This window comes from Cygnus atratus, chromosome 25 (assembly GCF_013377495.2).
Source record: "Cygnus atratus isolate AKBS03 ecotype Queensland, Australia chromosome 25, CAtr_DNAZoo_HiC_assembly, whole genome shotgun sequence".
NCBI lineage: Eukaryota > Metazoa > Chordata > Aves > Anseriformes > Anatidae > Cygnus > Cygnus atratus.
In genome coordinates, this window is record NC_066386.1 from 2,280,221 (window position 1) to 2,301,355 (window position 21,135).

General features: G+C 62.8%; 3 protein-coding genes across 5 annotated transcripts; all 3 read left to right on the top strand.

The window, feature by feature from the left end:
- The first annotated feature begins 620 nt into the window (after positions 1 to 620).
- LOC118259104 (membrane primary amine oxidase-like) lies at positions 621 to 13,089 on the top strand. 2 transcript variants are annotated; one of them, XM_050715527.1, is made up of 5 exons: positions 621 to 995; positions 9,675 to 10,869; positions 11,073 to 11,358; positions 12,004 to 12,133; positions 12,275 to 13,089. In XM_050715527.1, the coding sequence occupies exons 1-5, from the start codon at positions 621 to 623 to the stop codon at positions 12,572 to 12,574; spliced, it is 2,286 nt and encodes a 761-aa protein (XP_050571484.1). In that variant the 3' UTR covers positions 12,575 to 13,089. The 2 variants fall into 2 exon arrangements, with proteins under 2 accessions (XP_050571484.1, XP_035424268.1); XM_035568375.2 differs by lacking the exon at positions 621 to 995 and having other exon boundaries at positions 9,169 to 10,869.
- LOC118259142 (membrane primary amine oxidase-like) lies at positions 4,783 to 8,780 on the top strand. The gene is made up of 4 exons (XM_035568464.1): positions 4,783 to 6,352; positions 7,327 to 7,612; positions 7,804 to 7,933; positions 8,167 to 8,780. Exons 1-4 carry the CDS (start codon positions 4,783 to 4,785, stop codon positions 8,449 to 8,451), a joined length of 2,271 nt encoding a protein of 756 aa, XP_035424357.1. The 3' UTR covers positions 8,452 to 8,780.
- A 3,096-nt stretch (positions 13,090 to 16,185) lies between the features above and the next one.
- G6PC1 (glucose-6-phosphatase catalytic subunit 1) lies at positions 16,186 to 19,007 on the top strand. Of its 2 annotated transcripts, none has more exons than XM_035568408.2 (5): positions 16,186 to 16,415; positions 17,191 to 17,300; positions 17,855 to 17,963; positions 18,113 to 18,228; positions 18,496 to 19,007. In XM_035568408.2, exons 1-5 carry the CDS (start codon positions 16,186 to 16,188, stop codon positions 19,005 to 19,007), a joined length of 1,077 nt encoding a protein of 358 aa, XP_035424301.1. The 2 variants fall into 2 exon arrangements, with proteins under 2 accessions (XP_035424301.1, XP_035424300.1); XM_035568407.1 differs by having other exon boundaries at positions 17,855 to 17,942; positions 18,095 to 18,228.
- Positions 19,008 to 21,135: the final 2,128 nt, after the last annotated feature.

Sequence of the window (21,135 nt, forward strand, 5' to 3'; positions counted from 1 at the left end):
TTGTTCGCAGCGCCTTGGGACCTGAATCTCGTCCTGAACTACATCTCTCCGTGCCTGCCAAAGTTTTCCTACTACTACACAGATGGATGTGTTCTCAGCAGAGGCTTCCACGTGGAAGATTTTAAAAAGTAAAACAAAAAGCACCTCCAGGCTTGAAATGGTGCTGCCAGGGGGAACGTTTACAAGGAAGCAGCCCGGTAAACAAGGAAATTCGGTGAGTTGCAAAGAAGTGAAATTTGCAGCGTGGCAACAATTCCCAGCCTGTGAGAGGCTCGCAGTGGTCCCAGCCACCTCGGGCTGCCTGCAGGATCCTCGCTTTTACAAGCAGCTTCAGGAAGCTGGGCTGGACTGAAAAAGTAACAGAATGATGTGAAGCTTGTCTGAGTCACTGACCCTGCATCTCCACTGGTTCTTTCAGGGCACTGCTCTTGGAGGAACTCAGGGCAGGCTGCAGCTGAGTGAGGTCTGCCCTTTCTGGTCACAACGAATTTCAGATCTCCTCCCCTCGCCTCTCCCAGCCTTTTGTGCTCTCCGTGCTAATCCATCCAGTGCAGCGTTAAACTGACAGAGGCAGCACTTAGAAACCCTGCTCGGGAAGAGCCTGAGGACCAGCAGCAGGCATGCACATGAAAACCGCGCTCATCCTCCTCGTGCTGGCTTTTGCCACGATCTTCGCCCTGGTCTGCGTGCTGCTGACCAGGGGACGGGCCCCCGACACCTGCCAGCACCAGGCGCCGGAGCCCGAGGTCCCGGAGGACGGCCGCAGCCTGGTCTTTGCCGATCTGACGCCCGAGGAGCTGGCGCAGGTGGTGCGGTACCTGCAGGGCAGCCTCGGGGTGCCGCTGGTGGACGCCTCGCGTGCCAAACCCTCCGACAACTGCATCGCCTCCGTGGACGTGCAGCTCCCTGCCAAGACGGAGGTGCTGCAATACCTGGATGGAGGGGGGGCTCGCCCGCCCCGGGAGGCGCTGGCCGTGCTGTACTTCGGGGACCAGGTGGACCCCAACGTCACCGAGTACGTGGTGGGGCCTCTGCCGGTGCCCACATATCACCGGGACGTCACGGTGCAGAAGTACGGGGGGAAGGTGCCGTACCACCGCAGACCGACGCTGGCTGTTGAGTACCAACAGATCGCAGGGTTTTTTAAGAGCTGGGTGTTCCCCGCGGCTCCGTCTTTCATGCGTCAGGTGATGGAGTACGACGGGACCAGCCTGGCAGCGGTGACTGCTGCTCCCCGTGGCTTCCAGTCTGGAGATCGGGCCACCTGGTACATCTTGTTCCAGAACGTGAGCGGGTTCTTCCTGCACCCCGTGGGGCTGGAGGTGCTGGTGGACCACGGCAGCCTGGACATCGGCCAGTGGGCGGTCAGCAGGGTCTTCTACAACGGGCAGTACTACAGGGACATGGCTCAGCTGGAGAGCGCCTACGTGCAGGGCCGCATCAGCGTGGAGAAGGTGAGGAAAGCGCCGCCGGACGGGGACTTCTCATCCATGAGACCCCGAGCGCCTTGGGCTGCGATGTTCCCCTTGCAGTACGAGCCCCAGGGTCCCCGCTACAGCCTGAGGAAGAACCACGTCGCCTTCCAGGCGTGGAGCTTTGCCTTTGGGATGAGCGTGAAGACGGGCCTGCGGCTGTTTGACATCCGATACAAGGGGGAGAGGGTTGTCTACGAGCTGAGCGTGCAGGAGGCGCTGTCGGTGTACGGCTCCAACTGCCCCGGGGGGATGTCGACGCGGTACATGGACGGGAGCTTCGGCATCGGGCGCTACAGCTCCCCGCTGGTGCGCGGGGTCGACTGCCCCTATTTAGCGAGTTACGTGGACGTGCACTATCTTGCTCATTCCCAGGACATCAGAACGATTAAAAATGCCCTCTGCGTCTTCGAGCAGAACCTGGGTTCCCCTCTGCGGCGCCACTTCTCCAACCTGCAGTCGCTCTACTACGGTGGGCTCGTCAACTCCGCGCTGGTCCTGCGGTCCATCACAACCGTGGGCAACTACGATTATGTTTGGGACTTCATCTTCTACCAGAACGGGGCCATCGAGGCCAAAGTCCAGGCCACGGGGTACACAAGCTCATCCTTTTTCCATGGGGATGGTCTGCGGTACGGCAATAGGGTCGGGGAGCACACGCTGGGTACGATTCACACCCATTCCGTCAACTATAAGGTGGACTTGGATGTGGGAGGTAGGTCTGGGTCTTCCTCTAACTCCTGCCGTTACAGTGGTAAACCCCAGAGCTTTTGGGGGGATTGCCTCCTGGTCCGTGGAGTCCCTCCTAACTGACATCTGATCTCTGCTTTTTCGCTCTCTCAACCTCTTACTTCATTGCAAAGTTATTTTTCTGTGTGTTAAATAGTCTGTCCAGGTCATGGAGTTGGAGGCAGAGGGAGTTGTCTGGGAGCTCTGTGTTCAGCTCAGGGAAAGCATGGAAAGGCAGCAGCTGCCAAATGTTTGAGTTTCCTTGAGGCCTCACGTCTGGCACGGGGTGTGTTGCCATAAGCGTGGCCAGACAGACGGGGCAGACGCGGTCCTGTCTGCAGGAGTGGAGGTGTGAGCCGCTCCTGCAACGCCTGGCACTGCTTTGGGACTTCACTTACAACTCGGAAAAGTCCCGTCCGTGCCTCCTCTGCCCGGCGTGCGGCAGGGTGGCAGCACCGCGGGGCTGACCTCTGGCAGCTCGGTCCCTGCCTCCCTTTTGAGGAAACCCTCCTCAGTTGGATCCTGAGCCTCCAGCTGCGAAGCTGTTGCAGAGAGACAGAGAAATCCCCGCTCCTCCATGCGGGCAGGGCTTTTGGCAGCAGGTCCCTGCAGGAGCAGCTCTCTGCTGCAGCCAAGGGCAAAACGGCCACGCTGGGATGCGCGGGCTGGATGCACGGGGTTTATTTCCCCTCCGGGACTGGTCCAGAGCCCGCAGCTCAGGACAGTGCAGGGGCAGCACTGGGTGCAGCAGGCACTGACTGGTGGTGTTGGGTGTCTGTCGCCGAAACCTCCTCCTGTAAAAGGTGGGGGAGAAAATCTGCAAGACCACCGGCGGGTCGGGGGCTGCATCTGTGCCCGCTGGAGAAGAAATGCGGCTCCTCTCAGCCCTGCTGGGCACGGGGTTGGTGGCCGGGAGCTGCAGGTGACACTGGGTCAGGAGTGGCACGCGTCCTCTGCATGGAACGGGGTCGTGCCCTCCCGTCCCCGGGATTTGTGTGGCCTTGAGAAATGCTGTGGCTGTCATCCGTGGCCGAAAGCAGGGCTGACACCGGTGCCCTTCCTGTAAACAAGGCTCGCAAACGTGCTAAAACAGAGTTCCTGCGTGGTGGCAAGGTCCAAAGCTGTGGCTGCTGTGTCCCTGCTTTTCCCCGCTTTGTTTACAGACCCAGAGCCCTGGCTGGAAAGCTCTGGAGAATTGTGTCAGCCCCAGCCTTGGTCCACTTGGCGAGGGAAAGGGAGAGCTTGTCCCAAGCACCGGGGTTAGAAGCAACGTGTGGTGCTCGAGAGGAGTCCTCGCAACCCCAAACCCTGTAAAGGAAAACTGGAGCGGGGCACAGCAGAGCCTCTCTAGCACAGGTTCCTCGCATTGCAGGGGAAACGGGCAAGTGTTCCCTGGCTGGAAGTGAGACAAACCAGAAGCTCCTAAATTAATGCTGTGGTGGAAAATTGGTGCGGAGCAGTAGTGGTTTCAGCCCCTGCCCTGTGCCTCCAGCTCTGTCCTTACCAGCCAGCCATGACGAGGACTGTGGTGGCCGGGTGAGCTGTCCTCGGCTGTCCCTAACGTGGGGCTGCCCTCGCAAGAGCTTTCGGCACCCCCCTGGCTGCAGAGGGTCTGGCAGAGGAGGGGCTGCCCCCGCCCCGGGTGTGCACACAGGAAGGCACAGCCTTCCTCTTCAGGCCCCTTTGTGTCCCTGCTGGCTCCTGCCCAAGGGTCCTGGTGGGGAGCGTGGGCTGGGATGGGGGGAGAGGGGCTGGAGGGGGCTGGATCAGTCCCGTGAGCCGCCCGTCCTCATGAGCCCCTCCGCCTGCAGCTGGTACTGCTTGCAGTTACTGCTGGGGTTTGGCAAACGCCGCCTGATCTCACCAGGGAGCTTCCTCCCATCTCAGCCCTTCTGCCAGCGCCAGAACTGGAGCAGCCAGGTCCCTTCCCTTAGGGCTAGGAAGGACTCAGAGGTGACAGGGAGAGGAGCTGTGGCGGTGCTGGGGAGCCGGGGGCTCTTGGGCTGTCCTGGAGCACCAGGCAGGACCAGCTCACGGGGTGCCCATGTTGCAGAAGGAGCCAACCCGGCCGAGCCAGCCCCGTGGCATCGCCGTGCACCCCATCCCATACCCACAGCCCTCGCAGCCCACCGAGCTCCTTGGTCCAGCACGGGACGAGGCAGGCAGGAGGGGTGCTGGATCTGGGCAGCTCGTGCTTCAGGCTGGGTGCTGGCCCCATTGGGCGTGTGCCGGATCCACGGAGCATCCGTGAGATGGGACAGGGCGTCCCGGGAGATGCACTGGGATGAGCAAACGCCCCGGTGCTGCCCTGCAGCAGGGAAACCGCCGGGTAACCTGGGGCAGGAGTCAGGCGCCAGCTGCCCAGCTCGGTGCGCCCGGGGTGGGGAGGGAACAGGCAGAACTGGCTGGGAGCTGGGAGCTGCGCGCAGAGTCGCCGGTGAGCTCCAGGTTTCCTCCCCACATCGGAAGCGACGCCTTCACGCCCACGGCCAGAGACTGAATTAAGAGCTTGGGCTGCAGGTGAGGGACGCAGTCTGGACGCTGCAGCCGAGCCCCGTGCGCTGTCTCGACGCTCGGAGAGATGAACCCCAGGCTCCCCTACGTCCTCCTGTTCGGGGCGGCGGTGGTCATCTTTGTTCTCTCCTGCATGCTGCTGAGCAGAGGGAGACGATCGCCCGGCTGTGAATCCCAGCCCCGCAGCGCGGAGAAGACGGGGTCCAGGAGCCAGAGCCTGGTCTTTGCCGATCTGACGCCCGAGGAGCTGGCGCAGGTGGTGCGGTACCTGCAGGGCAGCCTCGGGGTGCCGCTGGTGGACGCCTCGCGTGCCAAACCCTCCGACAACTGCATCGCCTCCGTGGACGTGCAGCTCCCTGCCAAGGCGGAGGTGCTGCAATTCCTGGATGGAGGGGGGGCTCGCCCGCCCCGGGAGGCGCTGGCTGTGCTCTATTTTGGCAACCAGGCAAACCCCAACGTCACCGAGTACGTGGTGGGGCCTCTGCCGGTGCCCACGTATCACCGGGACGTCACGGTGCAGAAGTACCGGAGGAGGGTTCTGTACCACCGCAGACCGATGCTGGGCAGTGAGTACGAGCAGGTGGGAGCCTTCCTGAAGGTGGTGGCGTTCGCTGCAGCCCCCACCTTCCTGCAAGAAGTGTTTGACTATGACGGCACCAACGTGGCGTTTCAAAGCACGGCTCCTCACGGGTTCAGGTCCGGGGACCGCAAGTCGTGGTTTGTCGTCTTCCAGAACGTGAGCGGGTTCTTCCTGCACCCCGTGGGGCTGGAGGTGCTGGTGGACCACGGCAGCCTGGACATCGGCCAGTGGGCGGTCAGCAGGGTCTTCTACAACGGGCAGTACTACAGGGACATGGCTCAGCTGGAGAGCGCCTACGTGCAGGGCCGCATCAGCGTGGAGAAGGTGAGGAAAGCGCCGCCGGACGGGGACTTCTCATCCATGAGACCCCGAGCGCCTTGGGCTGCGATGTTCCCCTTGCAGTACGAGCCCCAGGGTCCCCGCTACAGCCTGAGGAAGAACCACGTCGCCTTCCAGGCGTGGAGCTTTGCCTTTGGGATGAGCGTGAAGACGGGCCTGCGGCTGTTTGACATCCGATACAAGGGGGAGAGGGTTGTCTATGAGCTGAGCGTGCAGGAGGCGCTGTCGGTGTATGGCTCCAACTGCCCCGGGGGGATGTCGACGCGGTACATGGACGGGAGCTTCGGCATCGGGCGCTACAGCTCCCCGCTGGTGCGCGGGGTCGACTGCCCCTATTTAGCGAGTTACGTGGACGTGCACTATCTTGCTCATTCCCTGGACATCAGAACGATTAAAAATGCCCTCTGCGTCTTCGAGCAGAACCTGGGCTCCCCTCTGCGGCGCCACTTCTCCAACCTGCAGTCGCTCTACTACGGTGGGCTGGTCAACTCCGCACTAGTCCTGCGGTCCATCACGTCTCTGGGCAACCACGATTATGTTTGGGACTTTATCTTCTACCAGAACGGGGCCATCGAGGCCAAAGTCCAGGCCACGGGGTACCCGAGTTCGTCCTTTCTCCATGGGGATGGTCTGCGGTATGGCAATAGGGTCTGGGAGCACACGCTGGGGACAATACGAACCCATTCCATCAACTATAAGGTGGACTTGGATGTGGGAGGTAGGTCTGGGTCTTGTCTCTGTTTTGTGCCCTCCATGAATGCTTATCGGCTCCCCAAACTCTGTGTTTTGTGGGCCTTACATAGGTTTTTCTTTCCACGCATGGGGCAGGGCGATGTGCTCCCATAGAGCTGCGGAGGTCGGGGCCTTCCCCCCTTAGGATGAGTTTTTTCTTTTTAAACAGAAATACTCAAAAAGTGGGGTGTGGATTGCAGAACCCTAAACACAGAAAAAGGGCATGTGAATTCTCAGACTGTGGCTGCTTGTTGCTGGAAGGGGAGGCGTGGAGTTCAAAGTCTCGTTCACATCAGAAAGAGGATGAAAATGAGCACCGTGGTGGCTGTGTGTGGGTCCTCTTCAGCAGGTTCTGGCACTGACCTCGACTGCAGGTCCCAAGGCTCTGGTCCAAGTTTTTCTTGGGGGGTGGAGGCTCGGCTGGAGACCAGCAGAGGTTTGCTGCTGAGGTCTGTGCATAGGGCCCCTCTGCCAGCACCGTGCTGGCCCTCGAGCTCTCTCAGCCAGCTCTCTGCCATCCCGTCCCCGTTTATCTGCCTCTCCCATTGCTCCGAGCCCCTGGCTGACGCATCCCCTTTGTGGACAGACCAGAGCTGCTCCACTTTTGTGATGTGCAAATGCGCTCGGAGCCTGTGCTCCTCCTGGCGCGTCCTCGCAGGATGCGTGCTGATGAGCAGAAACAGCACCCGGGCCATCAGGTGCTTGGGCTAATTAGGCTGGGCTCTCACTGGGAAGCAAACTGGTTCTTCTGCCTGTGGAGGTTTCCTTCTTCTGGTCCCCAGGGACGGCACTGCATGCCACAGAGTGGTGTTGCCTGGGTTAGGCAGACATAGACGATAGGTAAAGGCACGCAGCGTGCCGCTGGGGAGCGGTGCTTGGAGCCTGGGGTGCAGGAGGAGAGGATGGGGGGAGTGGGCTCTGGCTGCAGGGAAGTTCCTCACCCACTTCTTGTCCTCTTAGGGGTGAAGAACTCCCTGGTGGCTCACGACATGGCGTTCGAGATGGCGCGGGCTCCCTGGAACCCCGAGCAGCAGATTGAGCGGCCACGGCTCACCAAGAGAGTCCTGGACACGGAGGACCAGGCGGCTTTCCGGCTCCAGTCCAAGATACCCAGATACATCTACTTCGCGGCCAACAGCAAAAACAAGTGGGGCCACCAGCGGGGTTACAGGATCCAGATCGTCAGCTTTGCAGGGGACCACGTCCCCGAAGCCAGCTCCATGGAGAGGGCCATCAGCTGGGCAAGGTCAGGATGCTGCGATGGTGGCACCAGGTTCTCCAAGATGCCTCCAGCATCTGGCTGGGAAGGCGTCACGGGGATGCTCCCCGTGGAGAGGGATGGGGCAGAGGCTCCCCAGGGCTGGGGTTAATGCAGAGGACCAGTCTGGTGCTCTGCAGGCTCTGGGGAGCCGGTCTCATCTGCATCCTTGTCCTCAGGTACAAGCTGGCCGTCACCAGGAGGAAGGAAGAGGAGCCCACCAGCACCAGCATCTACAACCAGAACGACCCCTGGACACCCACCGTCGCCTTCGCCGACTTCATCGACAACGAAACCATCACCAACGAGGTGAGCGGGGTCTGGGGCCGTGGTGCCCACCGTGGGGCTGAGCAGGAGCTGGAGATGCTGGTGCTGGCCGTGCGTTGTCCGTGCATTGCCCGTGGGCTCAGCTGGGACAGCAGCAGCTCCGGGGAGGGGGTGTGAGCGCTTGTGGGCTGTGGGTGCCCACCAAGGCTCCCTCTGTGGTCCAGGCACAGATTTCAGTCCGAAATAACCGGGGTGATGTAACTCCTCCTGCCTAGGACCTGGTGGCCTGGATAACTGCTGGCTTCCTCCACATCCCACACTCGGAGGACATTCCCAACACCGCCACGGTGGGGAACTCAGTCGGCTTTCTCCTGCGCCCCTACAACTACTACGACCTGGACCCCTCCATATACTCGCACGACGGCATCTTTTTCACCAGTGAGCAGGACTTCACAGCGTGCGAGGTCAACCCTATCGCGTGCCTGCCCAAAACAGCCTCCTGCTTGCCCAACTTCCCCCCGTTCACCTACGACGGATTCAAAAATACAAGCAGGCTTTAATGTTCCGGGAGCCACGAGGCTGACCAACCTGTTAGGGATTTTCAGGTTTTTTTGAGTGAAGTTGTTTTTTTTTTTTTTTCCAGTTTCTAGTTGTAACTTCACTTTTTATTGTTGCTTTTAATTTAGTGCTCGGCGCGAGGGGAGCATAATTGTCCTGGCGCGCTGCCAGGCGGCAGCCTGATTTATCTCCATTAATTGCTGAATCCGGGTCTGTTTTGGGGGGGGGCGGGGGAAGCGAGAAAATCCTGTTCCTCTGCTGTAGCAGTGAACCCCATGTAGTGTCTATCTCAGGTTTTAAAAACGAAATGAAAAGATGCGGTGCTATCCATCCTGCCTGTCTCGTTCTTACGGCTTTCAGCAGTGGCTGCTGGGGGGGGGGGGACGCTGGGGCTCTGTGGGGCTGGGCTCTGCAGCGTGGGAGCACTGGGCTCGGTGCAGGGCAGCAGCGGCCCCGCGGTCTCTGCTGGGGTGTGGAGGGAAGGAGGTGCTGGGAGGAGCGCTGGCTTCTCCCCAGTGTCCAGATCTGTCCTCCCCAAGGGCTGCAGCGTAGCCTGCGGGACGGGACGGGAAGGACGGGTGCAGAAGAATGAGGTTTATTTAAATTTGTGACCCGCCGGGGGAAGCAGAGCCAAGTTGCCTTTTATGGTTCCCAGCAAATCCCAGGCACATCCGAGAACATCACCCTACGCCCTCCCTGTGAGCTCATCTGGGCTGTTCCCGGAGCGGAAAAACGGGAAGAAAAAAAAAAAACAACCAACCAACCCCACAACCCCACCAGCCCCTGCTGCTGCTGCAGGTCCCGGAGAGTTTCGCGGTTGGAAAGCCCACCCTGCCCCACTGCAGCCGCCATGAACGTGAAAACGGCGCTCATCCTGCTCCTCCTGGCTCTGGCCACGATCTTCGCCCTGGTCTGCGTGCTGCTGACCAGGGGACGGGCCCCCGGCACCTGCCAGCACCAGGCGCCGGAGCCCGAGGTCCCGGAGGACGGCCGCAGCCTGGTCTTTGCCGATCTGACGCCCGAGGAGCTGGCGCAGGTGGTGCGGTACCTGCAGGGCAGCCTCGGGGTGCCGCTGGTGGACGCCTCGCGTGCCAAACCCTCCGACAACTGCATCGCCTCCGTGGACGTGCAGCTCCCTGCCAAGGCGGAGGTGCTGCAATTCCTGGATGGAGGGGGGGCTCGCCCGCCCCGGGAGGCGCTGGCCGTGCTGTACTTCGGGGACCAGGCGGACCCCAACGTCACCGAGTACGTGGTGGGGCCTCTGCCGGTGCCAACGTATCACCGGGACGTCACGGTGCAGAAGTACGGGGGGAAGGTGCCGTACCACCGCAGACCTGTTACCGGCGTGGAGTACGTGGCCATCAGCGCCCTCATCCAGCACGAGCTGAGGAAGGCACCGCGCTTCCTCGCCGTGTGCTGCGCCTCCGACGGCACCGACCTGGCCGTGCTCACCACAGCCCCCCGCGGCTTCAAGTCCGGGGACCGCTCCTCCTGGTTCGTCCTCTTCCACGCCGTGGCTGGCACCGGCTACTACGTGCTGCCGGTGGGGCTGGAGGTGCTGGTGGAGCACGGGGAGCTCGACATCTCCCTCTGGTACCTGAGCCAGGTGTTCTACAACGGGCACTACTTCTCCAGCATGGCGGAGCTGGAGGGCGCCTTCGTGGCCGGCTTGCTGGAGGTGATCCAGGTGGAGAAGCCGCAGGATGCCACGGTGATGGGCTCCATGAGACCCCGGCGCCCTCCTGGCGCCCCGGGGCCGCTGCAGTACGAGCCCCAGGGTCCCCGTTACAGCATCAGAGACAACCACGTCACCTTCCAGGGCTGGAGCATCGCCTTTGGCATGAACCCTAACACCGGCCCGCGCCTCTTCGACATCCGTTACCGCAGGGAGAGGATTATCTACGAGCTGAGCCTGCAGGAAGCCCTAGCTCTGTACGGCTCCAACTGCCCCGGAGGCATGTCCACCCGCTACCTCGACGGCAGCTTTGGCATCGGCAGGTTTGCCTACGAGCTGGTCCGGGGCGTCGACTGCCCCTACACGGCCACCTACGTGGACCGGCACTACCTGGCCGAGTCGGACGTCCCCAGGACGAACCAGAACTCGCTGTGCATCTTCGAGCACGACGCCGCCCTCCCTCTGCGGCGCCACTTCTCCGACATGCAGTCCTTGTACTACGGCGGGCTGCGCAAAAGCGTCCTGGTCATCCGCGCCGTCTCCACCCTGATCAACTACGACTACGTCTGGGACTTCATGTTCCACAGCAACGGGGCCGTGGAGGTCCGGGTCTACGCCACTGGCTACATCAGCTCCTCCTTCTTCCACGGCCGAGGCACCGACTACGGCAACAAGGTTGGGCCCCACACGCTGGGGACGATGCACCTCCACCACATCCACTACAAGGTGGACCTGGACATCGACGGTAGGGCTCGACTCGCGCGGTCAAGAGGGTTTTGCCTGTGCTTGGCATGTCTGGGGGCTCCAAAGGTTGAGTTATGGGACACGAAGTGTGTCTTTAGGGGCAAAAGTACTGCCTGTATTCCTGGGATGCAGAGCAGGGCAGCTCCCCGGCTGCATTTCCTGGTGGGGCTGGAGCTCAAAGGGATTTTCCCTTTTGCTTCGCAGGCCAGCTGAACTCACTGGAGGCCCAGGACATGGGCTACGAGAAGCTGAGGGCCCCCTGGAGCCTGCAGAACATCCTCGAGCGGCCGTTCCTCCGCCGGGACAGGCTGGAGCGGGAGAATGAGGCGGCGTTCCCCCTTGATGCCCCCCTGCCCCGTTACCTCTCCTTCACCGGCCCCAAGCCCAACCGGTGGGGACACACGCGCAGCTACCGGCTGCAGGTGGTCAGCTCCCCCGGGAAGCATCTGCCCAACAGCAGCCCCATGGAGAGGGCTGTCAGCTGGGGCAGGTAGGTGTGGGGCTGGGGCAGCAAACGGGGGCACCCAGGCTGCAAACGGCCAGGGGAGGGTGGTGCATGGGCAGCCCTTTTGTCCTGTGACAAGGGAACCCTCTGGTGCCAGCCCCTGCGGGTGCTGAGCCTCTTCCCGGTCACCGCATCCCCATCTTGGTCCCCTCCTCCCTGTGGTCTGCCGAGCGCGGCTGCAAGGAAGGGTTAAACAGCAAACTTGCCTGTTTCTTGGCTCCGAAAAAAATCCCCAGAAAAGTTGCTCAACAGCATCCATTCATAGCAGTTCCCATGCAGGAATCTGACCCCAGATGAGTTCAGTTTCCAGCGATCACACGTGTTTTCCCCTGCGGGGGCAGCGGGGCTCCCAGAGCAGTGCTGCTACCCCCAGGTCTTGACATCTCCACGTGAGGACAGGATGCTTTTTGGGAAAACGCTTCATTTAACCACAGCGTTGGCTTGCGACCGGGGTGAAATGGAAGGGGGAGGTTGTTTGAGTTACATCTGGCAGAGGCTGAAGGCGAAGCACCGAGCTGTGCCTCCCAGGGGCAGCAAAGCCCCCGAGGCGCTGGGGCTGCAGTCAGCCCCGGGTCCCATCCCTGTGTGGCGATGCCTGGGGGCATGGATGAGCCCCCCCTTCTCCCACAGGTACAAGCTGGCCGTCACCAGGAGGAAGGAAGAGGAGCCCACCAGCACCAGCGTCTACAACCAGAACGACCCCTGGACACCCACCGTCGTCTTCGCCGATTTCATCGACAACGAAACCATCACCAACGAGGTGAGGGGAGCTGGGCAGTGTGGGTGCTGCTCCTGGCCAGGCTGAGGCTTCACCTGCCTGAGGCCAAACCGGGTGGGAATGGGGCTGGGGGCCGGGCTGGGAGGGTCCCGTGCAGCCTGACGGGGTGCTCTGCGTGCCCAGGACCTGGTCGCCTGGATTTCTGTGGGGTTCCTGCACGTCCCCCACGCCGAGGACATCCCCAACACGGTGACCGTGGGGAACAGCGTCGGCTTTTTCCTGAGGCCCTACAACTACTTTGACGAGGACCCCTCGGTGGATTCGCCCGACAGCATCTACTTCAGCAGCGAGCGGGAGGCGGAGGCGTGCGGGACCAATCCCCTCGCCTGCCTGCCGGCGGCCACCTGCGCCCCACATCTGCCCCCCTTCCACTACGGGGGCTTCCTCAACATCAGCCTGCCCCCACCGCCCGGCGGGCTCTGATAGGGACGGGGACACCTGCGGGCACGGATGTCCCCCGTCCGGCCATGGGGCTGCGTCCTCGGAGGGGTTTCGGTGATGGAAGGTGCTCGGCTGGCTCACTGGGACCTGCCCTGCTCTCCTCCTCCTCAGGGACATGGGTGCGGGGCTCTGTCCCACCAAAGTAGGTGGGTGCCCCCTGGGTGATGGAGCCGCTCAGGACCAGGCTGCAGATGCCCTCTGGGTGCTGTGGTCCTCGTTCGGGCACCGCCTTGGGACAGCAGCCCCCAAGGGGCTCCGCTGCAGCTCTGGGTGATGCTGGGTGCTCAGCTGCTGCGGCGGTGCTGAGCTCTGGGGCCAGGAACTGGGGATGGGGGGGCCAGGAACTGGGGATGTGGGGGCCAGGGACTGGGGATGGGGCCAGGGACTGGGGATGGGGACGGTGCGCTGGACTGCACTGGGTGCCCGCAGGGTGAGTGCGCTGCAGGAATCGGAGACGGCTCCAATAAAGAGGCACGCGAGTGCTTTTTCTGACCCAACTCTTGCGTAGCTGCCTCAGTGCCGCTGGTGGCCGGATCCTGGACATTGCGGTGCTGAGCCACTCTGCCAGCGCCCACCAGAGAGGGCGAAGGGCCGGGGTCAGGCACGGAGCCCAGCGCCGCCGTGTGAACGTGCACCGGCCGTGCTCTTGGACCCCGTGCGCTGGCAGCAGCCTCCGCTGCAAAATATGGGACAAACAAGGGAGTTAATGTGTAACAGCTGTACCGAGGCTGATTAATCGGTCCTGGCCTTGGCTGCTGCCCCGTGCCGTGTGCTCACCCCCCCGGCACGGGGACCCTTGCTCCGGTGCCACCGGCGCGTGCACGGCGCCAGCTGCAGGACCCGGGAGCCCGTCCCCGCTGCACCGGGATGGGTTTGGTGAGGACGGTTTGGATCCAACCCCACTGCCCAGCCCCAGCACGTGGCTGCGGCTGCCAAACGCCAGCTGCTGCATCCCCAGGGGGTGCTCCGCGGGCACCTGCCCTCGCCGTGAGAGCTGCTCGAGGTTGTGCCACGATGGCCTCGAGGAGATTTGATGGCAGCGTGTGTCTGGCAGGGAGCTTGGATAGCACCGGGGCTGAGCTGCTGCGGCACAGAGAAAGGATTTGGGGTGGGAGGGGGGTGGCTCTGCATGGCCAGGTGACAGCTGGGGGCATCAGTCCTGGGGCTGCTGGAGCATTTACACTTGGGGATGTCAGTCCTGGGGGTGCAGGGACGGCTGCGGCCGTGCTCCCTGTGTCTGCAGGCGCTGCCTGGACTCTGCCCGCGTGCTGACGCAGGTGACGCCGGCCCCGCTGCCGGCGCTGCAGCGGGCTGGGAAACTTCTGGATGAAACCTTGGCACCGAGGGGCAGCCGGGTGTGATGGGGCGTGCGCTGCGCGTGCACTGCCCGTGTCCGGTGCCTTGGGAGCCGCTGGGACACCAAGTCCTGCAGCCAGCCGCTGTCACTGCAGGGCACAAAGGTCCCGGGCTGCCAGCTCATCCCCGGCTTGTTGTGGCTGCAGGGGAGCCGCTGAACCCAGTTCCCGTCCTGGCTCCTGGCCTCTCCCAGCTGCGATCCCGGTTTTGCTGTCGTGGCGCTTTCCAAGGGGGCTGGCGCATGCTTGTCCCCATCCCCCAGCACCTTTTGCCCTCGTTTTCTGTAGTGAAGCTTTTCAGGGAAAATTCATTACCGACTGTTTCAAAACATGTTGGACGCGGGAGCCAAGCTTGCTGAATTCCTTCGTGCTGGCCAAAAGCTGCTGTCGGCTGAGGACCCTGAAATGAGCTGCTGGGGAATTTGTTTTGCAGGAGTAATCCCATTTCCGTGCAAGCTTCTGCTCCGTTTGGGAAAGGGAGGCTTTGGTCTCCCCGAGGGCACCGGGAGCCTGGGCTGGGAGGATGGTGGCGAGCTGCTCCCCTCTGGTTTGGGGTTTTATTTTCGCTGGCTGTGGCTGGGAAACCCCCGCTCAGCAGGAGGGGGGTGACCCTGTGAGCATCGAGGCTCTCTGTGGCCAGCACAGGGAGGCTGCTGTGGGGCTGGACCCTGCCAGCCTGCACCAAAGTGGCCGAGCACGGGGCTGGAGCTGGTCCATGCCCTCATTCCCCTTCCCTGGGAGCACGAGGAAAGCCCCAGCTCCTTGGAGCTGAGGCAGAGCTCCTCGCAGAGCACCCACGGTGCTCCCTCACGGCTGCAGCTCTGCCGTGGCATCAGCTCAGCATCAGCATCATTCACAGCTCGGCATCTCACGGCGCATCTCTCGGCACATCTCCAAACCACTTCGCTGCCGTAAGGGGACAGATGTTTGCCAACGTTTTACCCTTCCTTGGCTTTAGCCAGCACTGTCCGGGCCGTGCTCCCAGGGAGGAGGATGTCATGTTGGTCACCATGGGGCGGGCAGGGAGGAGGAGGAGGAGGAGGATGCCCCCCAGGTGCCGCCACTCGCTGCCTGGATGTGACCTCTGCCTGCTGGGGGCCGCAGCGGGGAGCGGTTCAAGGCTCCTGACCCGAACTTTCCCGAGGAGAGAGATAAGTGGTGCGTTTTCACTGGCTGCTAATCATTAACGCCCTGTTGTCTGCTCCTGCCCCCCATGGGCACCCGCACCACACCACCGGGCCGTGTTTTTCTGTGGCAGCGGCCGGGCAGCCAGCACTGGGACATGGGGTTTGTCCCACAGGGACATGGGGTTTGTTCCCCTGGGATGCAGGGTTTGTCCCGCTGGGACATGGGGTTTCTCCTGCCAGGCTGACCCCAGTGTCCTGGGCCCCTGCAGCCAGCTCCGTGTTACTCATTCGCTGCTAACTCCCAGGGGGGACGAGGGAGGTAAAACTGCCAGCACCGTGAGCCTGGGGTGGAGAGGCCCCGGGCAGGGACCCGGCAGGACAAGTGATGTCCTCGCCTCCATGACTGTGGATGGGGTCTGGCAGGGCAGGAGGGGTTAACCCAGGGGTGTGCTGGGCAGGATTGCTCCCCGTAGCTCATTTACACAGGTCCTGAAACCCCGCAGGGCTCAGGACAGCATTGCCAGCAGCCAGGACCTCTCCAAGCTTTGCTCTCAGCCTCCAAGGAGCTCCCAAAACCGCTCAGAAAGGTTCCCAACAAGCAGAGACCTGGTTAAGTCGGCCTGGCAGATGCCGTGGCAGCAGGGTGCTTGTGCACCAGGCAGAGGTTTATGGCTCCGGGGATGGGAGCAGCATTTTTCCATCCCTTTGCGGGTGCTTGAGCCTCTGCCCTGCTAAAAGAGTAAATGCTGGGGTGCACTAGGAGAAGATCAAGTGATTTATTGGGAGCCAGGAGGAGCAGGGGGCTGCAGAATCCCACCCCGAGCAGCAGAGGCACCTGGCAGTGCAGAAGGAAGGGGTGGTGAAGGGTTAAGGCACCCGCCGGGCACGCTCCCCGCCGCCCCGCTGCCTGTTTTTACATAAGTCCTTCCAAACATGTTTGTAACAACCCCCCGGTGATGCACCTTTGGCAAAAGTGGTTTTGGGTCCAAAGATCGGCGCTGGGACAAGCGACCTGCCGGCAGCAAACACGAGCCCGCAGGATATAAAACCGCGGCGCGGCGCGGGGCAGCCCGGACCTGCCGGGAGGCAGCTGAGGAGGAGGAGGAGAAGGATGGAGGCCGGCATGAACGTCCTGCACGACGCGGGCATCCAGGCCACGCGCTGGCTGCAGGAGCACTTCCAGGGCTCCCAGGACTGGTTCCTCTTCATCTCCTTCGCCGCCGACCTCAGGAACACTTTTTTCGTCCTTTTTCCTCTCTGGTTCCATTTCTGCGAGCCGGTGGGCATCCGGCTCATCTGGGTGGCCGTGATCGGGGACTGGCTCAACCTCGTCTTCAAGTGGTGAGTAGCCCTGTGCCGCGGCTCCCCCGGGGCATGCCAGCACAGCTGGGCTCACATTAACATGGGGCAGATGCGCACCCAGCTCTGATGTGAGGTCCTGCGGCTCGGCTGCAAGCCTGGCAGTGATGGTTGGCGTTCTTCATTCCCAAGCTTTGCAGCAAAGGCTCTTCCCCCTTCCCCAAAGGCAGGCAGGAATCAGCTGGCTGCAGACAGACACAGAGACCCCCCTGCCATCAGCTAGAGCCTGGCACGGCTCGGTGTCAGCCACGGGATGTGGTGCCGGTGGCACAAGGGAACCAGCGCGGTGCCACCCCTGCTGTGCCATCCGGCGCCTGGAGTTGTGCTGGGGCTTGGGGGCTGCTGTGTCCCACGGCTGGACCCTGCAGGGTGCTCTGGAGCTGTGCTGGGTGCTCTGGCTGGGGCTTGGATGCCCCGGGATGCCCACGCTGGCTGCGTGTGATGGGGACGGGTGGCTTCCCCCTCTGCTGGCACCATGGGGTGGCTGCTCTCAGCCTGGAAAAGGCACGGGGGGGAGCAGATGTCCTCTTCTCAGCACGTTTGCCTGCTCCTGGGAAGTTCTTGCTCCAGGAATAACGGGGACAAGGCTGGGCAGTGCCTGCTGTGAACACCCAGCTGGGTGCTGTGCCCGATGGATGCCCTGGACCCCCTACGGGTCCTTTGCCCCTTTCAGCTCCCGGCCAGAGCGGGGACCAGAGCCGTGCTGCCTGTTCCAGCACCTGGGCCCACCCCAAACCCCTTTCTCCTTTCTTTTCAGGATCCTGTTTGGGGAGAGACCCTACTGGTGGGTGCACGAGACGGACTACTACAGCAACGCCTCCACCCCAGCCATCCAGCAGTTCCCACTCACCTGCGAGACCGGCCCCGGTAGGGTCCCGCACCCTAGGGGGGGAGCACGGGGACACTCTGGCCATGGGACCCAGGGGTCCTGATCACACGGGGAGGTGCTGGCACGGCTGGGACCGTTATCTCAGCCGTTATCACCGAGCTGCGGGGCCACCGCCGTGCCCTGGTGGGGCGGAGGCAGGGCAGCCCCGGAGCGGAGCGGACCTTTACCCTCGGTGTGCGCAGACGTGGCGGCTCGGCACAAATCCTGCTGGGGCCGTGCTCGGCCGTGTGCCGGCAGCAGCTCCACAGGGAAGGGGCTCACTCGGCCCCACTGCAACCCTGTCGGTATTTTTTGTCTGTGGTTGCAGCTGGCCTGGGGCTGCGAGTGGCCTTGGCACGAGCCATCGAGGGTGGTCGCTGCCCTCTGCCCTGTCCTGATTGCCGGACAGGCCATGGAGCCTGAGCTGTGCTCCTTGTGCTGCTCTGGCACCCGCCTGGGGATGGGTGCTCGGTGCCATGACCCCGCTGCGTGGGAGCCCCAGGGGAAAGCCTGCTCCCAAGAGGGTCTGACCGGGGGCTTCCTTCTCACCCAGGGAGCCCCTCTGGCCACGCCATGGGCGCAGCAGGCGTGTACTACGTGATGGTGACCGCCCTGCTCTCCATCGTGTCGGGCAAGAGGCAGTCGAAGACGCTGAAGTACTGGTAAGCTGTGCGCCCAAACTGGGGGCCGGGCTGGGGCTGCCCCAAAGATGAAAGGGAGGCAGCGGATCCCATATTGGCACGTCTCGGGGTCCCCGATGGCAGCAGGAGCCAACCCCCCGGTGCTGACGCAGCCCCTTTGCCCCTTGCAGGGTTTTGTGGATGGCGCTTTGGACGGGCTTCTGGGCGGTCCAGGTCTGCGTCTGTCTGTCCCGAGTCTTCATCGCCGCCCACTTCCCCCACCAGGTCATCGCGGGGGTCTTCTCCGGTGAGTGCGCCTGCTGGGTCCCCTTCGCCCCACAGCAGCCCCCTCCCGGCCCCCCACCGCGTGCAGCAGAAGAGCTGAGGCTCCGTGCTCGCTGCCCTCCAGAACGAGCCTTTGCCCGTGTCTGGGGGGGCTGTGGGGAGAGGCGGCCAAAGGGTGAGGGCCTGGCGACTCTCAGGGTGCAGCGGTGGCCATCGGGGTGCTCTGACCATGCAGGAGCCCCCCCAGAGGCCCCCCAGCTCTGAGCAGCGGTGCCTCCCCTCCCCGCAGGCATGGCGGTGGCCGAGACCTTCCAGCACGTCCGCTCCATCTACCACGCCAGCCTCCGCAGGTACCTGGGCGTCACCACCTTCCTCTTCAGCTTCGCCCTGGGCTTCTACCTGCTGCTGCGGGCGCTCGGCGTGGACTTGCTCTGGACCCTGGAGAAGGCGCAGAGGTGGTGCGCCCACCCCGAGTGGGTCCACATCGACACCACCCCCTTCGCCAGCCTCCTCCGCAACCTGGGCATCCTCTTCGGGCTGGGGCTGGCCCTCAACTCCCACATGTACCTGGAGAGCTGCCGGGGGAAGCAGGGCCGGCAGCTGCCCTTCCGCCTGGGCTGCGCCGCCGCCTCGCTGCTCGTCCTGCACCTCTTCGACGCCTTCAGGCCGCCCTCGCACCTGCAGCTGCTCTTCTACGTCCTCTCCTTCTGCAAGAGCGCCGCCGTGCCCCTGGCCACCGTCGGCCTCATCCCCTACTGCGTCTCCCAGCTCCTGGCCACGCAGGACAAGAAGGGCGTCTAGCGGGGGGGCTGTGGCACGGGTGTCCCCCCCAGGTAACGGCGCGGCTGCCCCGGCTCCGCAGTGTGGGCAAGGAGCGGACCGTGGGACCGTGGGGTTTGTGCTGGTTTCTCTCCCCATTACGGCTGCGACCCCGTTACGACTCCACCGCTGGTGCCGGCCGTGCCACAGGTGCTGGTGGCACGAGGGACAGGGGTGGCACCACCGGGAGCAGGGTGCTGCGCGCCCATGGGTGCTCAGGGTCTGCTGGCGAGGAGGCTCTGTCACGGGAACGGGCGGGCTGTGGGGGGGTGGGGAGCAGGATTTGGAGACAAACACGGGCTTGTGGGAGCCCGTAGGCCCGTAGCCCATCAGCCCGTGGGCCCCGGTGTTCGGTATTCGCTGCTGCATGAAGCAGCGTGGGGTTTAGGGGTGTGTGTGTGTGTGTGTGCACGTATACAGAGGGGAAACAAGGGTATTTTATTAAAGCTGGAGGTGTATTTAGCTGGTGAGTTCAGCTGTCTTGTGGGCATGGGGACGGTGACCGAGTGCCACCTGCAGGGACCGGGAGGGGGCTGGAGGGAGGACGTCCCTCCTGGGGTGCTGCTCCTGTCCCTGTGAGGCGTGGGTGGAAGCACCAGGAACGGCAGCGCCGAGCTCCCCACGTCCTCCTGCAGCCCAAAATACACCGGGTGAGGAAAGGACAGCCCGGGAGCCCCTCGGAAGAGCGCGGAGCTGTCCTGGCCCACATCCAGCGGCGACGGGGCTCTGGGCAGGGAGGCAAAGCCGTTTTCGAGATGTTTGCTCGGGGCTCCTGGGTGCGCCACGCGTGTGGCATCTCGCTGCTGCCGGCAGCCAGCACAGCCTCAGGACCGGCCGGGCTGTTTGGGGTCTGGGCTGTTTGGGGTCTGGGCTGTTTGGGGTCGAGCTGCCCCGGTGCAGCCCCGCTCGGCTCTCCTGCATCCCCGACCCCCTACCCCATTGGTATGGCTCCAGCACGCGTACCCGCAGGGCTCGTGCACATGATGGTGCAGGCTGGTGGCTCTCGGGGACACCACGGTGCACACACAGGCTGCCTGCAGCCCCCGTGTCCCCCTGCGGCTCAGCCGGTGTCCGGTGCCGCGTGGTGATGAAGCCCAAACCACAAATCATCCGAACCCCGCAATAAAACTCAGGGAATGAGGGCTGCTGCTGCTGCTTCCCCTCCTCCTGCAGCAAAGCGTCCCAGCAGGAGCTGGTGGCCTGCACAGCCCTGACCCTTGGCCTGATCCTGCCGTGCACAAACAGCTCGGGAGCTGGCAGGGGGCTCTGCTCCGTGCGGCCAGGGGAGGAGACCGCAGGTGCTGAGGCTGCTGCCATCCCCTGTGCTCGTGGCAGATAAACGGTTTTAGGACGGAGGTTTCTCGTGTTTTATTTCTCTGGTTATTATCAATGTCTGGACTAAAGCTGTAGTGCTAGATCTAGGAAGGAATTGGGGAAAAAAACCACATTTTTCCTAAAAACGTATTCCCAACTCAGGCTTTTTCAGCGTGGCTCCGCAGCGCCCCTTTTGTTTCTGCAGCTGAGATTGCGGCAGCCTCAGGAACCTCCCTGGCAGAAAAGGCAAACCGGAGAGGCAGTGGGGAGGAGTTATTAATCCAGGAGGTTTTGCATCGGTATAGCCTAGGAAACACCCGGTGTGATGGGGTTGGATGTGGTTTTCTGTCTGCCTGCAGAACAAAGCGCGAGGTGGCGGTTCCATCTGCATTTAGTTCTCGTGTAGAGCCAGCACGTATGCGTTACCATGGCTCTGCCAGGCCTCCCACAAGCAGATGAACTTCCCTTTTTTAATAACGTGCTTGGTGATAGTGCAGAAGAGCTTCAGGACTGCAGCGACGAAGCTGGTGCTACCTGAAGGCTGCTCCCAGCATGTCACAGCTGGGTCAGCAGCCGGCTGCTGTTTGGGGAAACACCGAGTCCGGAGGTCAGCAGCAGCCCGGGGCCCCAGCAGGGGCTTTGGCATGACCACCTTCAGCCCTCCAGCATCTGCAGAGACTTCTGAGTAGCCAGGTAAAAAAGCCAGTTTCTTGTTTTTAAAGAAAGGGCTCATGGAGACTTGCTCACAGGTTCAGCACTGCATCGTGTCTTCTCTGCCAGTTCTCTCTGAGCAGTA